This window comes from Leopardus geoffroyi, chromosome A3, assembly GCF_018350155.1.
Source record: "Leopardus geoffroyi isolate Oge1 chromosome A3, O.geoffroyi_Oge1_pat1.0, whole genome shotgun sequence".
NCBI classification, from domain to species: Eukaryota; Metazoa; Chordata; class Mammalia; order Carnivora; family Felidae; genus Leopardus; species Leopardus geoffroyi.
This window is the reverse complement of record NC_059336.1, coordinates 133,148,200-133,165,640: the sequence shown is the minus strand read 5'-3', so window position 1 is coordinate 133,165,640 and position 17,441 is coordinate 133,148,200. Positions and strand designations below refer to the sequence as shown.

The 17,441-nt window shown below is 55.0% G+C and overlaps 1 protein-coding gene across 2 annotated transcripts in view; it reads right to left on the bottom strand.

Annotated features, from left to right (window-relative positions):
• Positions 1-6,737: 6,737 nt before the first annotated feature.
• CYS1 (cystin 1) overlaps positions 6,738-17,441 on the bottom strand; it is a 22,097-nt gene continuing 11,393 nt past the window's right edge. Inside the window, exons 2-3 of one of the 2 annotated variants that reach the window (XM_045447754.1) lie at positions 12,496-12,548; positions 6,738-8,389 (exon numbers count right to left, since the gene is read on the bottom strand). In XM_045447754.1, the coding sequence (XP_045303710.1) occupies positions 8,275-8,389; positions 12,496-12,548 (168 nt within the window). In that variant the 3' untranslated portion in view covers positions 6,738-8,274. Of the gene's footprint in view, positions 8,390-8,929; positions 11,905-12,495; positions 12,549-17,441 lie in introns of those variants that run through there. The other variant, XM_045447753.1, reaches the window with a different exon arrangement.

The window sequence follows — 17,441 nt, the reverse complement described above, 5'->3', positions numbered from 1 at the left end:
TAGAGACTCCCGTGTGTGCCTCGGTCCTGTGCACCTCTCACCTGAGCGTCAGAGTCCCATATCCAGCTGTGTCCACTTAGCATCTCAAACTTGGAATGACCGAGCTCTTCGTCTCTCCCACACCTACGTGCCTCACGGTTGGCCCTACCGTCTTTAGAACGGTGAGTCCACCCTTCTAGCGTCCCGATGTAAAACCCTGGAGTCACCTGGACTCCTTTCGCACTTCACACGCCATCTGTCACAGGCCTGTTGACTCCCTGCCTCCCAAAACCAGCCCACCTGGGAAGTGAGTGTGTGTGTGTGTGCTCCTGGTCGTGTGTGTGTGTGTGTGCGTGTGCGTGCGTGCGCATGTGTGTGTGCGCGTGCGTGCGTGTGCGTGTATGTGCACGTGTGCATGTGTGTGCGTGTGTGCACGCGTGTGCGTGCGTGTGTGCGTGCATGTGTGCATGCGTGTGCGTGCGTGCGTATGTGTGTATGTGTGCGTGCATGTGTGCGTGTGTGCGCGTGTGCATGCGTGCGTGTGTATGTGTGCGTGCGTGTGTGTGCGTGCGTGCGTATGTGTGCGTGTGTGTCCATGTGTGCGTGCGTGCGTGTGCATGTGTGCGTGTATGTGCATGTGTGTGCATGCGTGCGTGCGTATGTGTGCGTGTGTGTGCATGTGTGCGTGCGTGCGTGTGCATGTGTGTGTGCGTGTGTGTGCATGTGCGTGTGCATGTGTGCGTGTGTGTGCATGAGTGTGTGCGCGCGCGTGCGTGTGCATGTGTGCGTGCGTGTGCATGTGTGCGTGCGTGCGCGTGTGTGCGTGCGTGCGCGTGTGTGCGTGCGTGTGTGTGTGTGTGCGTGCGTGCGTATGTGTGCGTGTGTCCATGTGTGCGTGCGTGTGCATGTGTGTGCGTGTGTGTGCGCGTGTGTGTGCGCGTGTGCGTGTGTGTGCGCGTGTGTGCGTGTGTGTGTGCGTTCGCACATGCAGGTGGGGGTTGGGGGGGGATCAAAGATTTATAATGGGCCTTGCATCCAGCAATTCAGCAATCCGCCTAGGAAAGTCTCTCCGACTCCGAACGTGTTTGTTGCCAGGGGCCAGCCTGTGCCTTTGTACCTGTGGTCCTCTCTGTGGCCACCAACCGCTAACTGCTTTCTGGCTCTAACATCCACTCTCCCTCATATTTCAGCCTGCCTTCGTTCAGGGACTTCTACAATGAGGAACTTGAGACATTTTCCTAGTATCTGTGACCCCCTCTTGAGAGAAAGCCCAGGCACCAGGACTCCCCACCCTAGAGGGTGAGACACCGTCCCCTCGGAGTGAGGGAGGTTCGTTCCCAAAGGCCCCTCACCACTCAGAAGTTCAGTGGGTTCCAGGACTGTCCTGAGCTGGCCCTGCAGGCAGCCTGCCGCTCCCCAGCACGTCTCACTGAGCTCAGGGGACAAACTGGCCAACAAGCAGAGCTGATAAGATGCCACGAGCCAAGTGCTGGACAGGGCTGCACAGGTCCAGTGGAGATGACAGTGCTACAAAGTAGTGACAGTATTCACACTTCCTCCTCAGCTCTCAGTGCCCAGTTCTGATGGCAGCCTCTGGGGAGCCTTCCCCCCCACCTTTTCTGGACTCTCGTAAGACTAGAGTTTCTGTCCAGGAGCCTGGGTGGCTCCGTCGGTGAAGCGTCCAACTTCGGCTCAGGTCATGATCTCGTGGTTTGTGGGTTTGTGGCCCGTGTCAGGCTCTGGGCCGACAGCTCGGAGCCCGGAGCCCGCTTCCGATTCTGTGTCTCCCTCTCTCTCTGCCCCTCCCCCACTCATGCTCTGTGTCTCTCTCTCTCTCTCTCTCAAAAATAAACATTAAAAAAAAAAAGGCTAGAGGTTCTGTCCTCAAGGCTAAAACCTGTCATATTTTATTGAATTTTATTGCGAGTCTAATCTACCGGCTGAAATGTAAGCTCCCCCTTGACAGGGATCAGATCACATCCACCTACCCCCCTGTCCATCCACCCATCCACCCCTCCATCTACCACCCACCCCTCACCCATCCACCCATTTATCCACCACCCGGCACCATTTAATGGAGTCCGTTGCGTTGGGGCAGAAACCCAGAGGTGAGTCATTCTAGTTTCTGCCCCCAGAGAGCTCACAGTCCTCTAGGTAAGACGCGGAAGCACACGAGGAACGTTTTGAGCAGCAAACGGACAGAAGATAGACGGTCGGGGAGCGCGGTGCAGTGAGTGGCCAATGGCGCCACTGGAAAAGTCTCCTGGGGGGACCTCTGAACTGAAGGTGAGGAGAAGGTTTTCCAGGCCCCGAAAGGGACGGCAGCGTGCGCAGAACAAGGATGCCGACATACGCCCCAGGCTGCAGGTGCCAGAGGGTGGGGTGTGAGGGCCCCCGGCGGAGCAGAGAGGGTGTTGCCGGGGAGGTGGCCTGGTGTCTTCCCTAAGGGCCAGGCAAGCGTCGCTGAGGGCTCCCCGGGGCGGGAGTAGGGAAGCAGCCACACCCGCTCCAGGACTCACCTGGATCCTGGGGAGGGATGTGGGGAGGCTGCGGGTCTTTGCCCTTCTCCCCCTTTCCTGAACTTCCCTTTCCTACCCACTCTCCACCGCCTCTCCTGGCTGAATTAACTGCCCGGCCTTCTTTCAGGGACCTGTCATTGTAACCACACCCCTGCGTTCGCCTGTTTGTCCCCCGCCCATAGACGGTGGGTTCCCTGGGGACAGGGTGACAACCCCTCCCGGTGGCTTGTCTGTGTCCCTAAAGCCTAGCATCCTGCAAGGCTCAGGTGACTCCCTCAGTGTTTGTTAAATGTGAGGGGTGGGGGGCGGAATTTATGCTCAGGTCAGACCGCTCTGGCTGAAGGGACCGGAGGGGTGAGGCTGGGGCAGGAGTTCAGTTAGGAGACACTGACCAGCAGAGAGAAAGGAGCATGTTGAGAAATAGGTGGGCTTTGGGGCACCTGGCTGGCTGTCCAGTTAAGCGTCCGATGTCAGCTCAGGTCATGATCTTGGGGCTCGTGAGTTCGAGCCCCCACGTCGGGCTCTGTGCTGACAGCTCGGAGCCTGGAGCCCGCTTCGGATTCTGTGCCTCCCTCTCTCTCTCTGCCCCTCCCCCACTTGTACTCTCCCTCCCTCTCAAAAATCAATAAACATTTAAAAAGATTAAAAAAAGAAAGATGGTCTATGGCCATACCACCCTGAATGCGCCCGATCTCGTCTGATCTCGGAAGCTAAGCAGGGTCGGGCCTGGTTAGTACTTGGATGGGAGGAAGATGGTCTTTGAGAGGCAAAGGCTGTGAGGTCTCCACAGGAAAGGCGAGGAGGTGGGCAGTCCTGTCTCTCCCAGTGTCCAGTCCTAGGGCGCGCGTGCAGAGGCAGCGGGCAAGAGAGCGGCCTTCTTTTCCTCCAAGAGGTCTCGTAGGCCTTGGATTCCTGACCGGCCACTTCGCTAGCCTGGCTGAGGCAGGCCGACCCCCTGCAGCCCTGTGTTGCTGGAAGACATTCTACCTTTCTGATCTTTAATTTCCTCATTTGTGAAATGAGGACCAAGTAAAGACAAGAGATAACACGCCCGTCTCAGCGCCCGGCACTTTAATTTCGCGTGTAGAAGAAAACCTGAGTTGTTTCCTACCCCAGGGAGCCGGGGCCCCTTGAAGGGTAGCTGCTTGGGGCCCAGAAATACCAGAACAGGCTTACATCGTATTCTTGTATCGCCGGCTGCCTTTGACAATGGCAGGGACTGTGCTAAAGAGCAAAGAAACCTTTCAAAGGGACGGCCACGGGCCAACTTGTGACAGCATGAACATTAAAATAATAGAAACACGCATTCCATTCCTGCCCAAGAGGGAGTAACAAGAACCGAATACCCCCTCACATCTGAAAGAACGAGAGCACGATGCCAGCTTTTCCAAGGAACTGGACCTTAGGCCATGAAAGACGGTCACCCTGAGAAACAGGAAGTCAGTGGGGTGAACCCTACAATTGCCCCCATTTGCTGCCTTGAGGAAATGTCCAGGCTGCAGTGGAGGGAGGGGAAACCAGGCAGGACCCAGAGGGGTCCCTGATTGAGACGGCACTGACGGTCCAGGGACACTAAGGCGGTGAGACATCACAGGACAGAGCGCCAGAGAAGAGAGGACCGTACAGAGAATCCTGGAGACCCGCCGAGGTGCCCCTGAGCAATCCGCGCGTGCACAAACCTCGGGGGCGTCAACACCCTGAAGCCAAAGGGAGCCGTGTCACACACGGGCGGGTGTCCGTTTTCTGGGCCGAGGGGCCATCGCTCCTATCGGCTTCTCGAAGAGTGACCTGACACAGTTAGACGTCTTCTGAGAACGAGGCTGGTCGGAAGAGGCACAAGGGGTACGCGCAGGAGGACAGGACACTGGCCGGGCCAGCCCTGTGCCCACCGGGCTCCATGTTCAAATCCAAGGAGATGGCTGTGCGTGCAAATCCGGGGAGCCGTGACACAAAGTGCCCAGGCAGTGTCGCTGTGGGATACCGAAGTACCGCAGAGGGGGTGGTGTGATCCCGCCCCCCCAAAAAGACCCTAAGACGTTGGCCTTGGCAGCGGCTGGGACCCTTGAGGCAACCGTGTTTTCTCACAAGGCCCAGAGCCTTGTGGTTGGCCTCAAGGGGGCACGATGGAGCATGGGGTCCCCAGGCCTGTGAGTACGCGGCCGGGGGACCTCTCAAACATAACACAGGGAATACCAGAAAGATGCCGAATTCCTGCTGGTAGACGGAGGGGGGGGGGGGGGGCTTGAGGCCATGGGTCCTCGCTGGTAGCCTCAGGGGCATCCCCGAGGAAGAGCTGTGCCCTCTTGGTAGATCAGACCCCAGACCCCAGACCCCAGACCCGACTGGCCTCCTGCGGAGCACAGACCAGCCCCTCCACCTACACTGAGGGGCCCGACAGGGTCCCCCTTCCTCACGACCAGGCCCCCACTTCTCACCTATATGGGCTTTGCAGTGACAGAGCACGCAGCCAGCCGTCTGTCATTTAAGCCTCCCGGTAACCGTGGGCGGCAGGCTGGACAGACCTCTGCCCGCTGGAAAAATGACGCTAAGATGCCGGGATCACTGGAAAGTGAGGCCAAGACCAGAGTCCGGGCCTCCTCCCTCCACGAGGCGCTCTCCCAGCTCTCGCTGCAGAGAGAAGCCGATCGGCCTCCAGACGGAGCTTGGCTACTTCCAACCCCACGTTTTCCGAGGACGCGTGAGCAGCGGGGCCCGCAGGGTCCAGACCCCAACGGCTCCCTGCACCTGCTCGCCCGGCACTCGGCTTGCTCCTATCACGTGTGCATTTTGTACCTCCGGGGCCCACCTAGCACAGACCCTGGCGGGGAGCAAACCCTCTTCAGGTACTTGTACAAATCACACACACACACACACACACACACACCATGGTTCTGTGACCTGTGCTTCACTCGCGTAAGGTGCCACCGAGGTCGTATTATTATTATTTTCCACTCAGACTCTCTCCTGCCAGGTTAGTAGGAACCTCAGCCCTTCCCCCTGTACTTTCTCTGCTTTCCCTACAAACTGTCCGAAGCCTCTTGGGGCTCAGCCAGCCCACGTTGGGATCGTCCCAGCTGCAGCTCCCCAGGGATCGAGCCAAGAAAGCCAAAGCGACGCTGCCACGGGTGATTCTCGCTGCCAAGTGGTGTCACTGCTGACAGCTGGCCACAGGCCCCTGACACTGGTGGAAGTCGGGGTCTGGGCAGGGCAGTCCCATGCCCTTAGCACTACACGAAACCACGAGCTCCTTCAGTCTCCTGTGTAGCCACACCCCCCAGACACCGGCTACACGGGGGCCTCCATCAGGACTTACACCGAGTGTCACCTTTCCTTCCCCGTGTCCATGCCCCACAGAAAAAGCAGCTTTTCCTTTCCAGCTCTGGAAACTTTAGATTTCAGCACGCCAGCACATAGAGCCCTGGCCACCTGTCAAGGTGGGATTTGTCCCCAGGGGGTCCAGATGTCACCACACCAAAGGTCTGATTTCGTGTTGCCTCCTTCCTGAGCCTCAGACGTGTTTTATCCTCCCGATGACACCCAAGAAGGCCTTTCTTCTGCCTAATTATCGCCAGAAGAACCTCCACCCACATGGATTAGACCTTCAGTGGGGCGTCGGCTACACTTCTCCCACGGCCTTGACCTTCTCCAGGGTGAATACATGTTTCTGGGTGTGCCGGCCCCTGGAGACAGCACGTCGTGCCGAACAGAGACCAGAGCTGGCTCACGCACGAACCTGGCATCCAGTGGAGGGCCAGTCTCCAAGCGGCAGGGGCTCGGAAGACGCAGCCCTGGGCAGCGTCGAGCAGGGCCCCCAGGGGGGCACAGCCCACGAAAGGCAGCCCGGTGTGAAATGGCTTGAGACTCTGGACCACAAGGGGCACCTGGGTGGCTCAGTTGGTCGGTTCAGCGTCCGACTTCGGCTCAGGACAACTCAGGATGATCTCCCGGTCCGTGAGTTCGAGCCCCGCGTCGGGCTCTGTGCTGACAGCGCGGAGCCTGGAGCCCGTTTCGGATTCTGTGTCTCCCTCTCTCTCTGACCCTCCCCGTTCGTGCTCTGTCTCTCTCTGTCTCAAAAATAAACAAGCGTTAAAAAAAATTTTTTTTAAAGTCAACATTAAAAACTTAAAAAAAAAAGAAGACACTTTTCTGAATCCAAGAAATTAAAAAAAAAAAAAAAAAAGACCTGGGAACAACTGCTTCGCTTTGGTTACTGGCATTCACCTTGACTTCCACACAGACTGCAGTAACGACATGAGGAATTTTATTTTCTTAACACTTTTGTGTCCTTAAGGGTTGTGTGAGGTTTCCCCTGGACGAGGCAGGGGTATCATCTTTCTCTCTGAAACCGGCTGAACGTTTTCTGCTTTAACAAAATAACGACGTAAACTTGTGAACACTTTACATCATTGAATTCAAGGCCTTGTCCTTGAATAACATTTTAACTTCTCTTAAAAGGAGTGTTTCCTATTATTAAAACAGTAATGGCTGTCATCTCTGATCAAAAGAGAGGATTGGGGCTTGGATGGGGCATAGCTGTCACTGTCAAGGTCCTGGCCCATCCCTCAGGGGCGCCTGTGGGAAGGCTCCGTGGGGCCGTCCTCTGGCTCAGCGGGAAGAACCTCCCAGCCATGGAACAGCCCATCAAAGGCTCTCTTGTCAAGTAATAAAAGTTCATGGCAACATCCGCCTGCCGATGACGGCAGCAGGCCCGTGGGTCTGGGGACGGTGCCAACGGGCCCTTCGTCAGCTCCCGAGATGCTCTCGCACCTGGCAGGCGACGCCAGGGAGGTGGTAAATGCAACAAGCTGAGACCCATCCTGGTTTCGGCCACAGCTGACGTCGCCCCCACGTGCCCCTTTGTTCTGACGCCCTTCTACCTTCTACCCGGTGGGAAGAGAGTGAAACAGTCCCGTGAGGCCGTGGTCTGCCGAGAGCGGGTGTCCCTCAAGACCTCCTTCAGGTGCACAGGGGCGCCCACCCTCAGCAGGCGGGGGGCAGCCCTGTGCCCCAGCGGGTGGCGGAACAGCAGGGATCAAGGAAGCCTGGAATTGTCTAATTCCAGACTGTCAGGGCCAGAATGCCCGGAAGAGCCTCCAGGACCCACTTTCCGGAGAGGGAAACTGAGGCCTTGACAAGGGGAAAGTGGCTGCAAGGGAGTGCAAGAGGGAGGATCAGAACTCGGGGCTCCAGCTCCCGGCCCTGTGCTCCCCTCTGTCACCCAGGCCCAGCACCAGGAAGGAAGCATCACATGAGGTCTGAAGCTTAGACTCAATCCCTCCTACCCCAAGGGAGGCTGGGGCCCCGGGGGCCTGGGTCTCACCTGGGAGCTGGTTAGAAATGCAGACTCTAGGCCCTGCCCCGGGACCCACAGAGGGCAGCCGGAGCCGGTGAGCCGGTGAGCTGTCCCCAGCCCAGATGGAGAGAGGGCCATCGGAGAGGGGAAGGACCTTGTAGACAAGCCCTACCTGGGACTGAGAGGAGCCTCTGGGAGATCCCCTGCCCACGCACCTGTGGGGCAGCCCCGGGGTCTCTCTTCAGGCCATGGTCGGCACGACGGACCCCTGGAGCCAGCTTGCTGGAAGCCGGGTCTTTTGAAAGAGCCGGAGTAACTGCGTGTTGGAGGGGGCTCAGCTCCAGCCAGAGCCTGGACAGGGGGAGGTGAGGCGCCACCCCAGTCGGGTCAGGTGGGACCCGTGGCAGAGGAGCGGCGGAGGCGGGCGGGGGCGGGGGCAGGAGCAAGGGGGCCTGCCAGGCGGCGGCAGCGGCCTCAGTGGCCTCAGCGACAGTATTCCTGCTCGATGCTGGCCATCAGCGCCTCCTCTGAGTAGTCATACGAAACGGTGGGGATGTCCGACTGCCCGTCTGGCCTCCCGTGGCTGCCGTCTGGGGCTCTGCGGGCCGGAGACACGGACAGGGTGTCAGGAGGTAAGATGTCACCTTCAAACTCGTCATCTCTACAATGGCCCCTTCGTGGACTCCTGATCCGTCCTAAGACCCAAACTGAAACCCTTTGTGGGATACCTTCGTAATCTTTTACATGAGCAGGCCTCTGCCTACTTCTCTGGCTTCGTTGCCCATGACATTATCCGCTAAGACCTCACTTCCCCCTACTTACCCAGGTGAGGAAGCCAGCGGCTGGGAAGTTTAAGGGTCAGGGCCCTCAGGGTAGAAGGGCCAGGGTTCAAATCCCAGCTCTGTCACTTACTAGCTCTGCGACCCTGGCCGAGGCATTTGCAGCTCTGAGCATCAAACGTTTTCCCTCTAAAACGGAGCTGTGTTCAGGGGCGCCTGGGTGGCTCCGTCGGTTCAGCGTCAGACTTCAGCTCGGGTCATGATCTCACAGTCTGTGAGTTCGAGCCCCGCGTGGGGGCTCTGTGCCGACCGCTTGGAGCCTGGAGCCTGCTTCGGATTCTGGGTCTCCCTCTCTCTCTGCCCCTCCCCAGCGGGCTCTCTGTCTCTCTCTCTCTCTCTCCAAAAAATAAATAAAAAATACAATACGATACCATACAACAAAATAAAACGGAGCTGGGTCCATAAATTCATTCTAGGGCATAAATAATATCGTGTGCAGACAGTGTGTGACACTGAATCTTACACGCTGCACAGCCCCTCGCAAATGTGACTGCAGACATCCGTTTGCCTGACTGACGCGCTGGGCCTGCGCCCTCGGGGGTCACACAGGAGGTGCGGCATTCGGACAGGACTGGACGCGGGAGAAGCGACCACAGTCAGACCCCTGTTCCTGCAACCCGGCCTTCAGAAAGTGCTTCCCTCCAGCCTACACCTGATGGTTCACCCCCTGACTTTCTGGACTTTGTAGGGACTTTTGGGTGGTGTTCGCTGTACCCCAAACTTCCCTTTCTTTCCGGCCGCTCCCCGGTCGTGTCGCAGGGACCTTCCACCTGCCTGCCGGAGGCTCGCTGCTGTGCCGGAGAGGGAGCCCGCACTGCCCTGCCGGTCGGAGGGCTGGGCCGGCTCCCCCCTTCTAGGTCCGTTTCCCCACCTATGAACACAGGTGGCCGGGCTGGGGGATCTTCAGTGGCAGGGGCAGACCGGAGCCACCGGGATCGCCAGGCTTCCCCTCCTGGGGCCTCAGCTTCTGTGGCCCAATCCCCAGAGACCTCAGGGGAGGCAGGCCGTGTCCGCAAAGCCAGCCTGACCGGCCCAGCCCTGATGCTTCGACATGTCTCCGCCCTCGTCCCTCAGAAGGACGCAGATGTCATCAAGGATGATCAGGTCTCGGGGGTCAAAGGTTTTCACGTTTGGTCAAGGCCCCCGTGGCCCAGGTTTACATCAAACAGGCCTTTCCAAGAAGCATCTGTGAGACGCCTACTGTGTGCCCAGTGCTGTGAGGGACCAGGGATGAGTCAGGGACCCATCCTGCCTTCCTGAGGCTGGGCGAGGGTATAAGCCCGCCTGTCCTGTGTAGCTGCTACGTTACAGGTCACAAGTGTGGAGGCTGGGTGGCAATAAAGGAGGGAGAGACTTCAGCTTGATGAGGACAGAGGGGAGGGAGAGAGTTTGGCGGGGGAAGGGGGGGGAGGTATTTTAACCGGGCTTTGAAGGATTTTGCTCATCAACATTTTATTACAAAGACTTCCAAGCATAGAGAAAGGTTGAAATTGTAGATTCAACGATTAAGTAAATACATTTTTTTTTTTTTTTTGCTGTATTTATCACACCATCCACTTCATCTGATTTCTGCAGGTATTTCATAGCAAACTGCAGATGTTAGGATATTTCTCCCAGAAATGCCGCTCTGGCAGGTTCTGACAGCAGAGCTGGGGGTGGGGGAGGAGGCAGGGAAGGAAGTGTGGCTACTGCCCCGGAGAGCTGCATGGGCAGCAGGGGGGGGGAGTGGGGAGAAGGGCCACGGAGGGCCCAGAGGCAACGGGAGCCACAGCAGGTGTGGGGCAGGAGACCTGCTGCTCACTCCCCGAGGGGGTTCTCCTCAAAGGCCGCGGAGCCCAAGTTTGGGGACCAGAGGCAGGCTGCCGCCTGTCCTGACCTTGGGGAGGGTCAGCGCCCCCACAGAGCTTGCCTCTGTGACCCTGTCCTCCTTCCCGAGGCACCGGGGCAGGCCGACAGAGCCTGACAGGGCCAGCAAGTAAGTAGACTCCTGGGGAAGGTGGGGACACCTGAGGGGCGTCCTGGCGTGCGGCCTCTTCTCTCGAAAAGAAGAAATTCATTTGTGGCAGAATTTAACCCTTCAAAATTCCTCGGGATGGTGGAAACTGGAGAAAGTCACGCTAATTCTCTTTAAAATCAGCGGAAATATTCATCCAGGACTGAGCTGTGGGCGGTTCGTTCCTGGGGACCCATAGGCAGGCCTGTCCCCATGCCCCCAGGTCCCCAGAAAAGAGCCACATGCTCGGGCGCCCCCCGGGGCAAGCGTTACAGTGGGACATGCTGTCCCGCCCCAGCTCACGAGACCACACCCGGCTGCCAAGGGCGAAGCCCACTTCCTCCAGGCAGGCAGAGCCGTGAGAAGGGTTTGAAGGAGGCCCAGGGCTCTCCGTGATGCTGATAAGGCTCTGGGCCTTGACTGCTGGTGCAGGGGTGGGGGTGAGGGGTATGTGCTCTCACCGCTTCACCCTCTATGCCAAGTCGGGGTCCCAGCAAGCACTTAGTGCCCTCTCTACAACCCAGACCTTCCCGCCCTCCGTGCCCTCACCGCCCTGTGCCCAGATGCCACCTGCCTGCACACGGCGTCCTCGGCTAGAGAGGCTGCTCTGACCGCCCCCTCCCCTCGGTGAACTCCCACGTGCCTTCAAACCATTGTCATCGTCCCCAACTCCTCCGTGAGCCCTCAGGCTGCTCCTGTCCCCTCTCTGACCTCCCCTAAGCCCGCTGCCTGCACTTCTGAAGAGACCAAGCTCCTCCGGGAAGGACCCCTGCAAACGTGTATCAGATAAAGGGCCCCTGGGTGGCTCAGTCCGTTAAGCAGCTGACTTCAGCTCAGATCATGATCTCTCGGTCTGTGAGTCTGAGCCCCACGTCGGGCTCTGTGCTGACAGCTCGGAGCCTGGAGCCTGCTTTGGATCCCGTGTCTCCCTCTCTCTCTCCTCCTCCCCTGCTCAGTCTTTGTCTCTCAAAAATAAATAAACGTTAAAAAAAAATTTTTTTTTAATGTGTGTTAAATAAGGGAAACCAGCAGGGTTCTTGCCCTGAAGCCATTTGGAATCAGTAAGAAAAACAGCTGTTAAGCCCAAAGTTTGACACCTGTCCCCACCCATGGTCCTGGATACCACAGTCACCCACATGCCAGTGACAGGGCGGAGCACGGTCATCAGACTGGAGGTGAGGAAGCCAGGAGGGCAGGGTCCGGGGGGAACAGAACAGGGGCCCAAAGTCATTGCCTCCTGCTGGGCTGCTGGTCATTCGGCCCAGAGCCAGGCGGGATGGCCTGGAACAGAGAAGGCCTGGTCTCCGGGCCTGGGGTCCTCAGCTAACCCTACAGGGGTTTTAAAAGCACTTTCCCAAGAAAATTGTAATGCCATCACAGGAGACCCATCTGTCATCCCTTCAGGCTATAAACTCCTGAAGGCTGAGGCCCGCGTCTCCTCCACAAATGCGCCCCTGCACACAGTTTCGGAGCGAACGAACGCCCTGGATGACCTGGGTCAGGCTGGCCTTTCTCAGGAGGAAGATCAACGCGGCTGGGAGGTGTAGGGCTTCTGAGCTCCTGTGGCTGGGGCCCTCCCTGTAAGGACAGGGCCGCATCTGGACGGCGACCTGTGAGCCACAAGGGCTCTGCGGGCAGCTGGAGCCGACACAAGAACCTGTGGCCTCGGGGACATCGGGGCAGCGGGGGGTGGGGGGGGCTCGGTCGGTTAAGTGTCTGACTCTTAAGTGTCAGGTCATGATCTCTCAGTTCACGGGATCGAGACCCGCATGGGGCTCTGCGATGACGGTGTGGAGCCTGCTTGGGATTCTCTCTCTCCCTCCCTCAAAGTAAATGGCAGAGGCAACGTGCTGGCCCCAACCTATCACTTACCCGTAGACATTGCTGCTCCCTGGGTGGTCGTCAGCGCTCTGCTTTGAGGACACCTGGAAAAGGACAAAAGGAAGGAGCATCAAAATGTTGGCAACGGTGCGCCCCGCCTAACGTTCTGGCCTTCTGCCGGCCGATGACGGCCACCACCAAGTTCAACCCGGGACTAGGCAACCCAGCGCCGAAAAGTTGCCCTCCTGCTTTCTAGTTCCATCCGCTTATTTCACAGGTGGGAGGGCCGACGCTGGGGGAGGGGGCGACTTTGCAAAGCTCACGCAAAGCAACTCCCTGCCTCCCAGCCAGGTACCCCCGCTACCCCCCCCCATCTCTCATCTCCAGGGGTCACCGTCCGCCGTCCTCTCTGCCCGGCCAAGCTGTCTCTGTCCCAAGACAACGGTGCATGGACACGGTGCACAGCTGTGTGTGGGCTTTTCCGGGAGTCAGTGCCTCGCCCCATAGGTCGCACACAGCTTTAGAACGAGCCTGAACACCTGCTCATGCAAGTCTTCCCCTGCCCCCCCCTTTTGTTTAAAAAAGAGTCTTGACCACTCTTGGTTCTTTGCATTTCCCTATATACGTATGGAGACCAACTTGTCACACTTTATGGGAAGAAAAAATCTTGGGGATTTTGTTGGGTTTATATTAAACTATGGATCATTTGGAGGGAACTGATATCTTCTCCATTCATTCAGGGCTTCTTTAATTGAGTCTTTTTTTTTTTTTTTAGCAACGATTTTTTTTAAGTGGATTTATTATTTTTTTTCTTTTTGAGAGAGAGAGAGAGAGCAAGAGAGAACGGTGGAGGGACAGAGAGAGGGAGGGGGCAGGTTCCACACTTGGGGCTCGATCCCACAAACTGTGAGATCACGATCTGAGGCAAAACCAAGAGCTTGACTGGCTGAGCCACCCAACACCCCTAGTTTAGTCTTTGAAGGAATTTTTTCATTTTCCCTGTGGGGACCATGGATGTCTCTTTTTAGACCAGTTCCTAGATGGTTGGTGTTTGCAATGCTATTATCAACAACATCTTTTTATTTTTATTTTTTTAAATTAATTGTTTTTTGAGGGAAAGAACACGACTGCACGCAAGAGGGGAGGGGCAGAGGGAGAGAATCTTAAGCAGGCTTTATGATCAGCACAGAGCCTGATGTAGGGCTTGATCTCACGACCGTGAGATCATGACCTGAGCTGAAATCAAGATGCTGATGCTTACCCAACTGAACCATCCAGTCGCTCCATCAACATCATCTTTTTTTTTTTTAATGTTTATTTACTTTTGAGAGAGAGAGACACAAAATCTGAAGCAGGGTCCCAGCTCTGAGCTGTCAGCACAGAGCCCGACATGGGACTCGAACTCATGAACCAAACTGTGAGATCACGACCTGAGCCGAAGTCGAATGCTTAACCAACTGAGCCACCCAGGAGCCCCTACATCATCTTTTTAAAATAAAATTTTATTTTATATCTCTTGTTGTTGCAAAAATATAACAGAAATTTATATATTGGTGAGGGGGGTGGTCAGTGAACTTACCAATTCACTTGTTAATTTTAATAATCTACGTATAGATTCTCTTTGTATTGTTTTTGTTCCCATTCACATTCTCTGGGAATAATGGCCATTTGATTTCCCCCTAACCTTTCTGTACTTCTGGCACCGCATGGAAAGAGGTGATGATAACAGCCATCTTTGTCTTGCTCCCTTATTGAAAGGGAAAGTTTTTATTGTTCCACAGCATAACGTCTGCTGTGGTTTTTTTTCTCGAGCATTCTTGATCCGACCCTCATCTGGCTGCTATGTTCAGGGTCATTTCTCCAGTTCTGTCTTCCAGCTCGCCAATCTTCTCTTTGTGCTTGTCTAATCTCCCGCTAACCTGTACCTCAGGACCTTTGACTTTGTTTATTCTAGCTTCCATTTCTACAAGTTCTGTCTGGTTCTTTTTCAAATATACTAGGTCACTTTCTCTAGGCCCTTGTCCTTTGCAGGTATTTTCTTTAAACAGAATAAACATAAATTGATTATAACCTGTGCCTGGTAATCCAAATAACTGAAGTCTTCACTGATTTATTTTTTCAAGATTTTATTTTGGGAGCACCTGAGTGGCTCAGTTGGTTGAGCATCCGTTTGACTCTTGATTTGGTTCCAGTCATCAGTCCAGGGTTGTGAGATTGAGCCCCACACTGGGCTCCATGCTAAGCGTGGAGTCTGCTTAATATTTTCTTTCTTTCTCTCTGCCCCTCTCCCATGCTCACACAAGCTCTCTCTCTTTCTCTCTCAAATAAATGAAATGCAAAAAAATTTTTTAATTTTATTTTTAAGTAACCTCTACACCCAATGTGGGGCTCAAACTCACCAACAGTGAGATCATGACCTGAGTAGAAGTTGGACACTCAACTGACTGAGCCACCCAGGTGCCCCACAGTCGGTTATTTTTTTTTACGGTTTGCTGCTCATTGTCCCTGGAAACTTCTTTGTGAGTATCCTCTGAGGCCTAAGAGTAAGATGACTTTTGCCAGGCACCACAGGGGCATTCCCAGTCTGGGACCACTTGAGATTAAACGTATGCATTCAGGCCTGGTATAGGGACCTTACTTATTCTGCAGACACTGGAAAGGTTTAAAGGTGTTGTGTTTTCGTTGTAATAGTACAGCAATTGTGTTCCTCGTTCCATGATCCTACGCTGAGAAAAGAGAGGACTTTGCCTCCATAGGAAGCTGTTTATCTTCTCTCCACATTCTCTTTCAAAGCCCCCCTCCCTCCTCTGAGTCGGAGATGTAATCACATGGATCAGTCATTCAGCAGCCATTCACCCAGCGCCCCCAGCGTGCCCAGCGCTCTACCAGCTGCCATGGAGACATGCGCTCCACGTTCTTGAGGTGCTGGCGACGTCACTGGAGAAGTAAGTCTTAGACACATTAAACAGCTGGCGATATGTGTAAGAGCAGAGACTGTGGGGGTGTGCAGTTGAATAGTGTGGGCATGTGGTAGTCAAGGGCATGAATTTTGAAAGAGTGATAGACCAAACCCTGCCCTACCAGCTATGAGGTTGTGGGTGGTTTTCCTGACCTTTGCTTTTCTTCCTTCCTTCCTTCCTTCCTTCCTTCCTTCCTTTCTCTTTCTTTCTTTCTTTCTTTCTTTCTTCTTTCTTTCTTTTTCTTTCTTTTAATGTTTATTTATTTTCGAGAGAGATAGATAGAGAGCTAGTGGGGAAGAGGCAGAGAGAGAGGGGGAGATAGAGAATCCCAAGCAGGCTCCATGCTGTCAGCACGGAACCCAACGTGGGGCTTGAACTCGCAAACTGTGAGATCGTGACCTGAGCCGAAACCAAGAGTCAGACACTTAATTGACTGAGCCACCTGGGCACCCCTGGTTTCCCATGTGAAACGCAAGTTTTCTGTGAGATATTTTAGGGTGATTCCAAAGTGCCTGACACTTAGTAAGTTCTCAGTAACTATCAGCTATTATCGTTTCTATCATCGGACCGATGCTGTATTCTATAGTGTTGTCTAGTTATTAACCTGTTAACGTTACTTAGTCCTCCCCAGCAAGAGTATCAGTTCTCCCAAGTTTACAGCTCTCCAAGCTGAGCGCACAATAAACACGAAATATTTCCCAAATTAAGCTGTATGTCAAGTTGCTGAGTTGTTATAATGTTGAGTTTAAAATCTGTACAGCAGTCGGCATAGTTGAGTAAAAATAGCATTAATACGGAAAAGGGTTCAAATCTCAGTTCTGCCATTTAATAATGATATGCCTCTGGGTGGATTGTGAGGCTCTCTGGGCCTCAGTCTACCTGTCTGCATAATGGGGACTTACCCATTATCCATCCAGCTCATCCTTAGTGTAACACCCATCCTATAGACGACCAATAAGTATCCGATCCAACGTCCGATCTAGAGTAACGTCTGACAAAGCTCCCCTGGAAGGTAATCGGAGCACATGAAGAGGTTGGCCCAGGGAACATCTTAGTCTTCAAGGCGTAAGGAGAGGGTCCAGTACGACACGTTGGTCCCAGAGAAATGCGTTCTGACACGTTCCTCGGGAAACGTCCACGGTGGGAAATGGAAGGAAGCACGCACTGGGTATGTCCTGCCAACCCAGGCCCTGTGGGGGTGGGCAGTGGATGGCCAGCCAGCTTCAATGCATTGTCCGCATTGTTCTTGCCCACCCAACGCTGTCTGCAAGTGGGGGCCGGCCGCAGGGCAGAGGTGCACAGCCCCGTCTCAGGGGTACCCCAAGGGGTACCGCTGCGGCTGCTGGTGACTGGTGATCGTGCTATGGGGGAGCCAATATCATGGCACGTTTCTTTCAACACTCATTGTTGCCTCTGGGGGGTATAAAGATGAAGAGGAGACGACTCCCACGTCAGCAGGGAATTCACAATCGGAAGAGGGACAGAGAGTGGGGGGTGGAGCAAAGACAGAGGACAGGAAGTGATACACACATACACAACTCACACACACACTTACCTCCGCTGCCTCCCGAAGCCACCCATCCCCTCTCAGAGCAGCGCAGACTATCCAAATGCTCTTTTTGGTTGAAAAAAAAAAAATGCTTTGTTGGCGTAAAATACACATAGCCTAAAATTTACCATCGTAACCATTTTTAAGAGTACATTTCGGTATCACGTACATTCATAGGGTTGTGCGACCAATCTCAAAAGCTCTTTCCATCCTACAAAACAGAAACTCGGGCTCGTTAAACAACTCCTGGTCCCTGTGCACATCCCTGGTAACCACCCTTCTACTGTCTATGAATCGGAGTGGCCACCTCATTTAAGAGGAGCCGTACAATATTTGTCCTTTTCTGTCTCGCTTATTTCAGTTGGCATGTCTTTGAGTGGCATCCCTGCTGTAGCATGTGCCGGAATTTCCTTCCTTTTCAAGGCTGAATAATACCCCGCAGGACACACGCACCGTATCTTGTTGATGCCTGCTTTGGATTCTCTTGG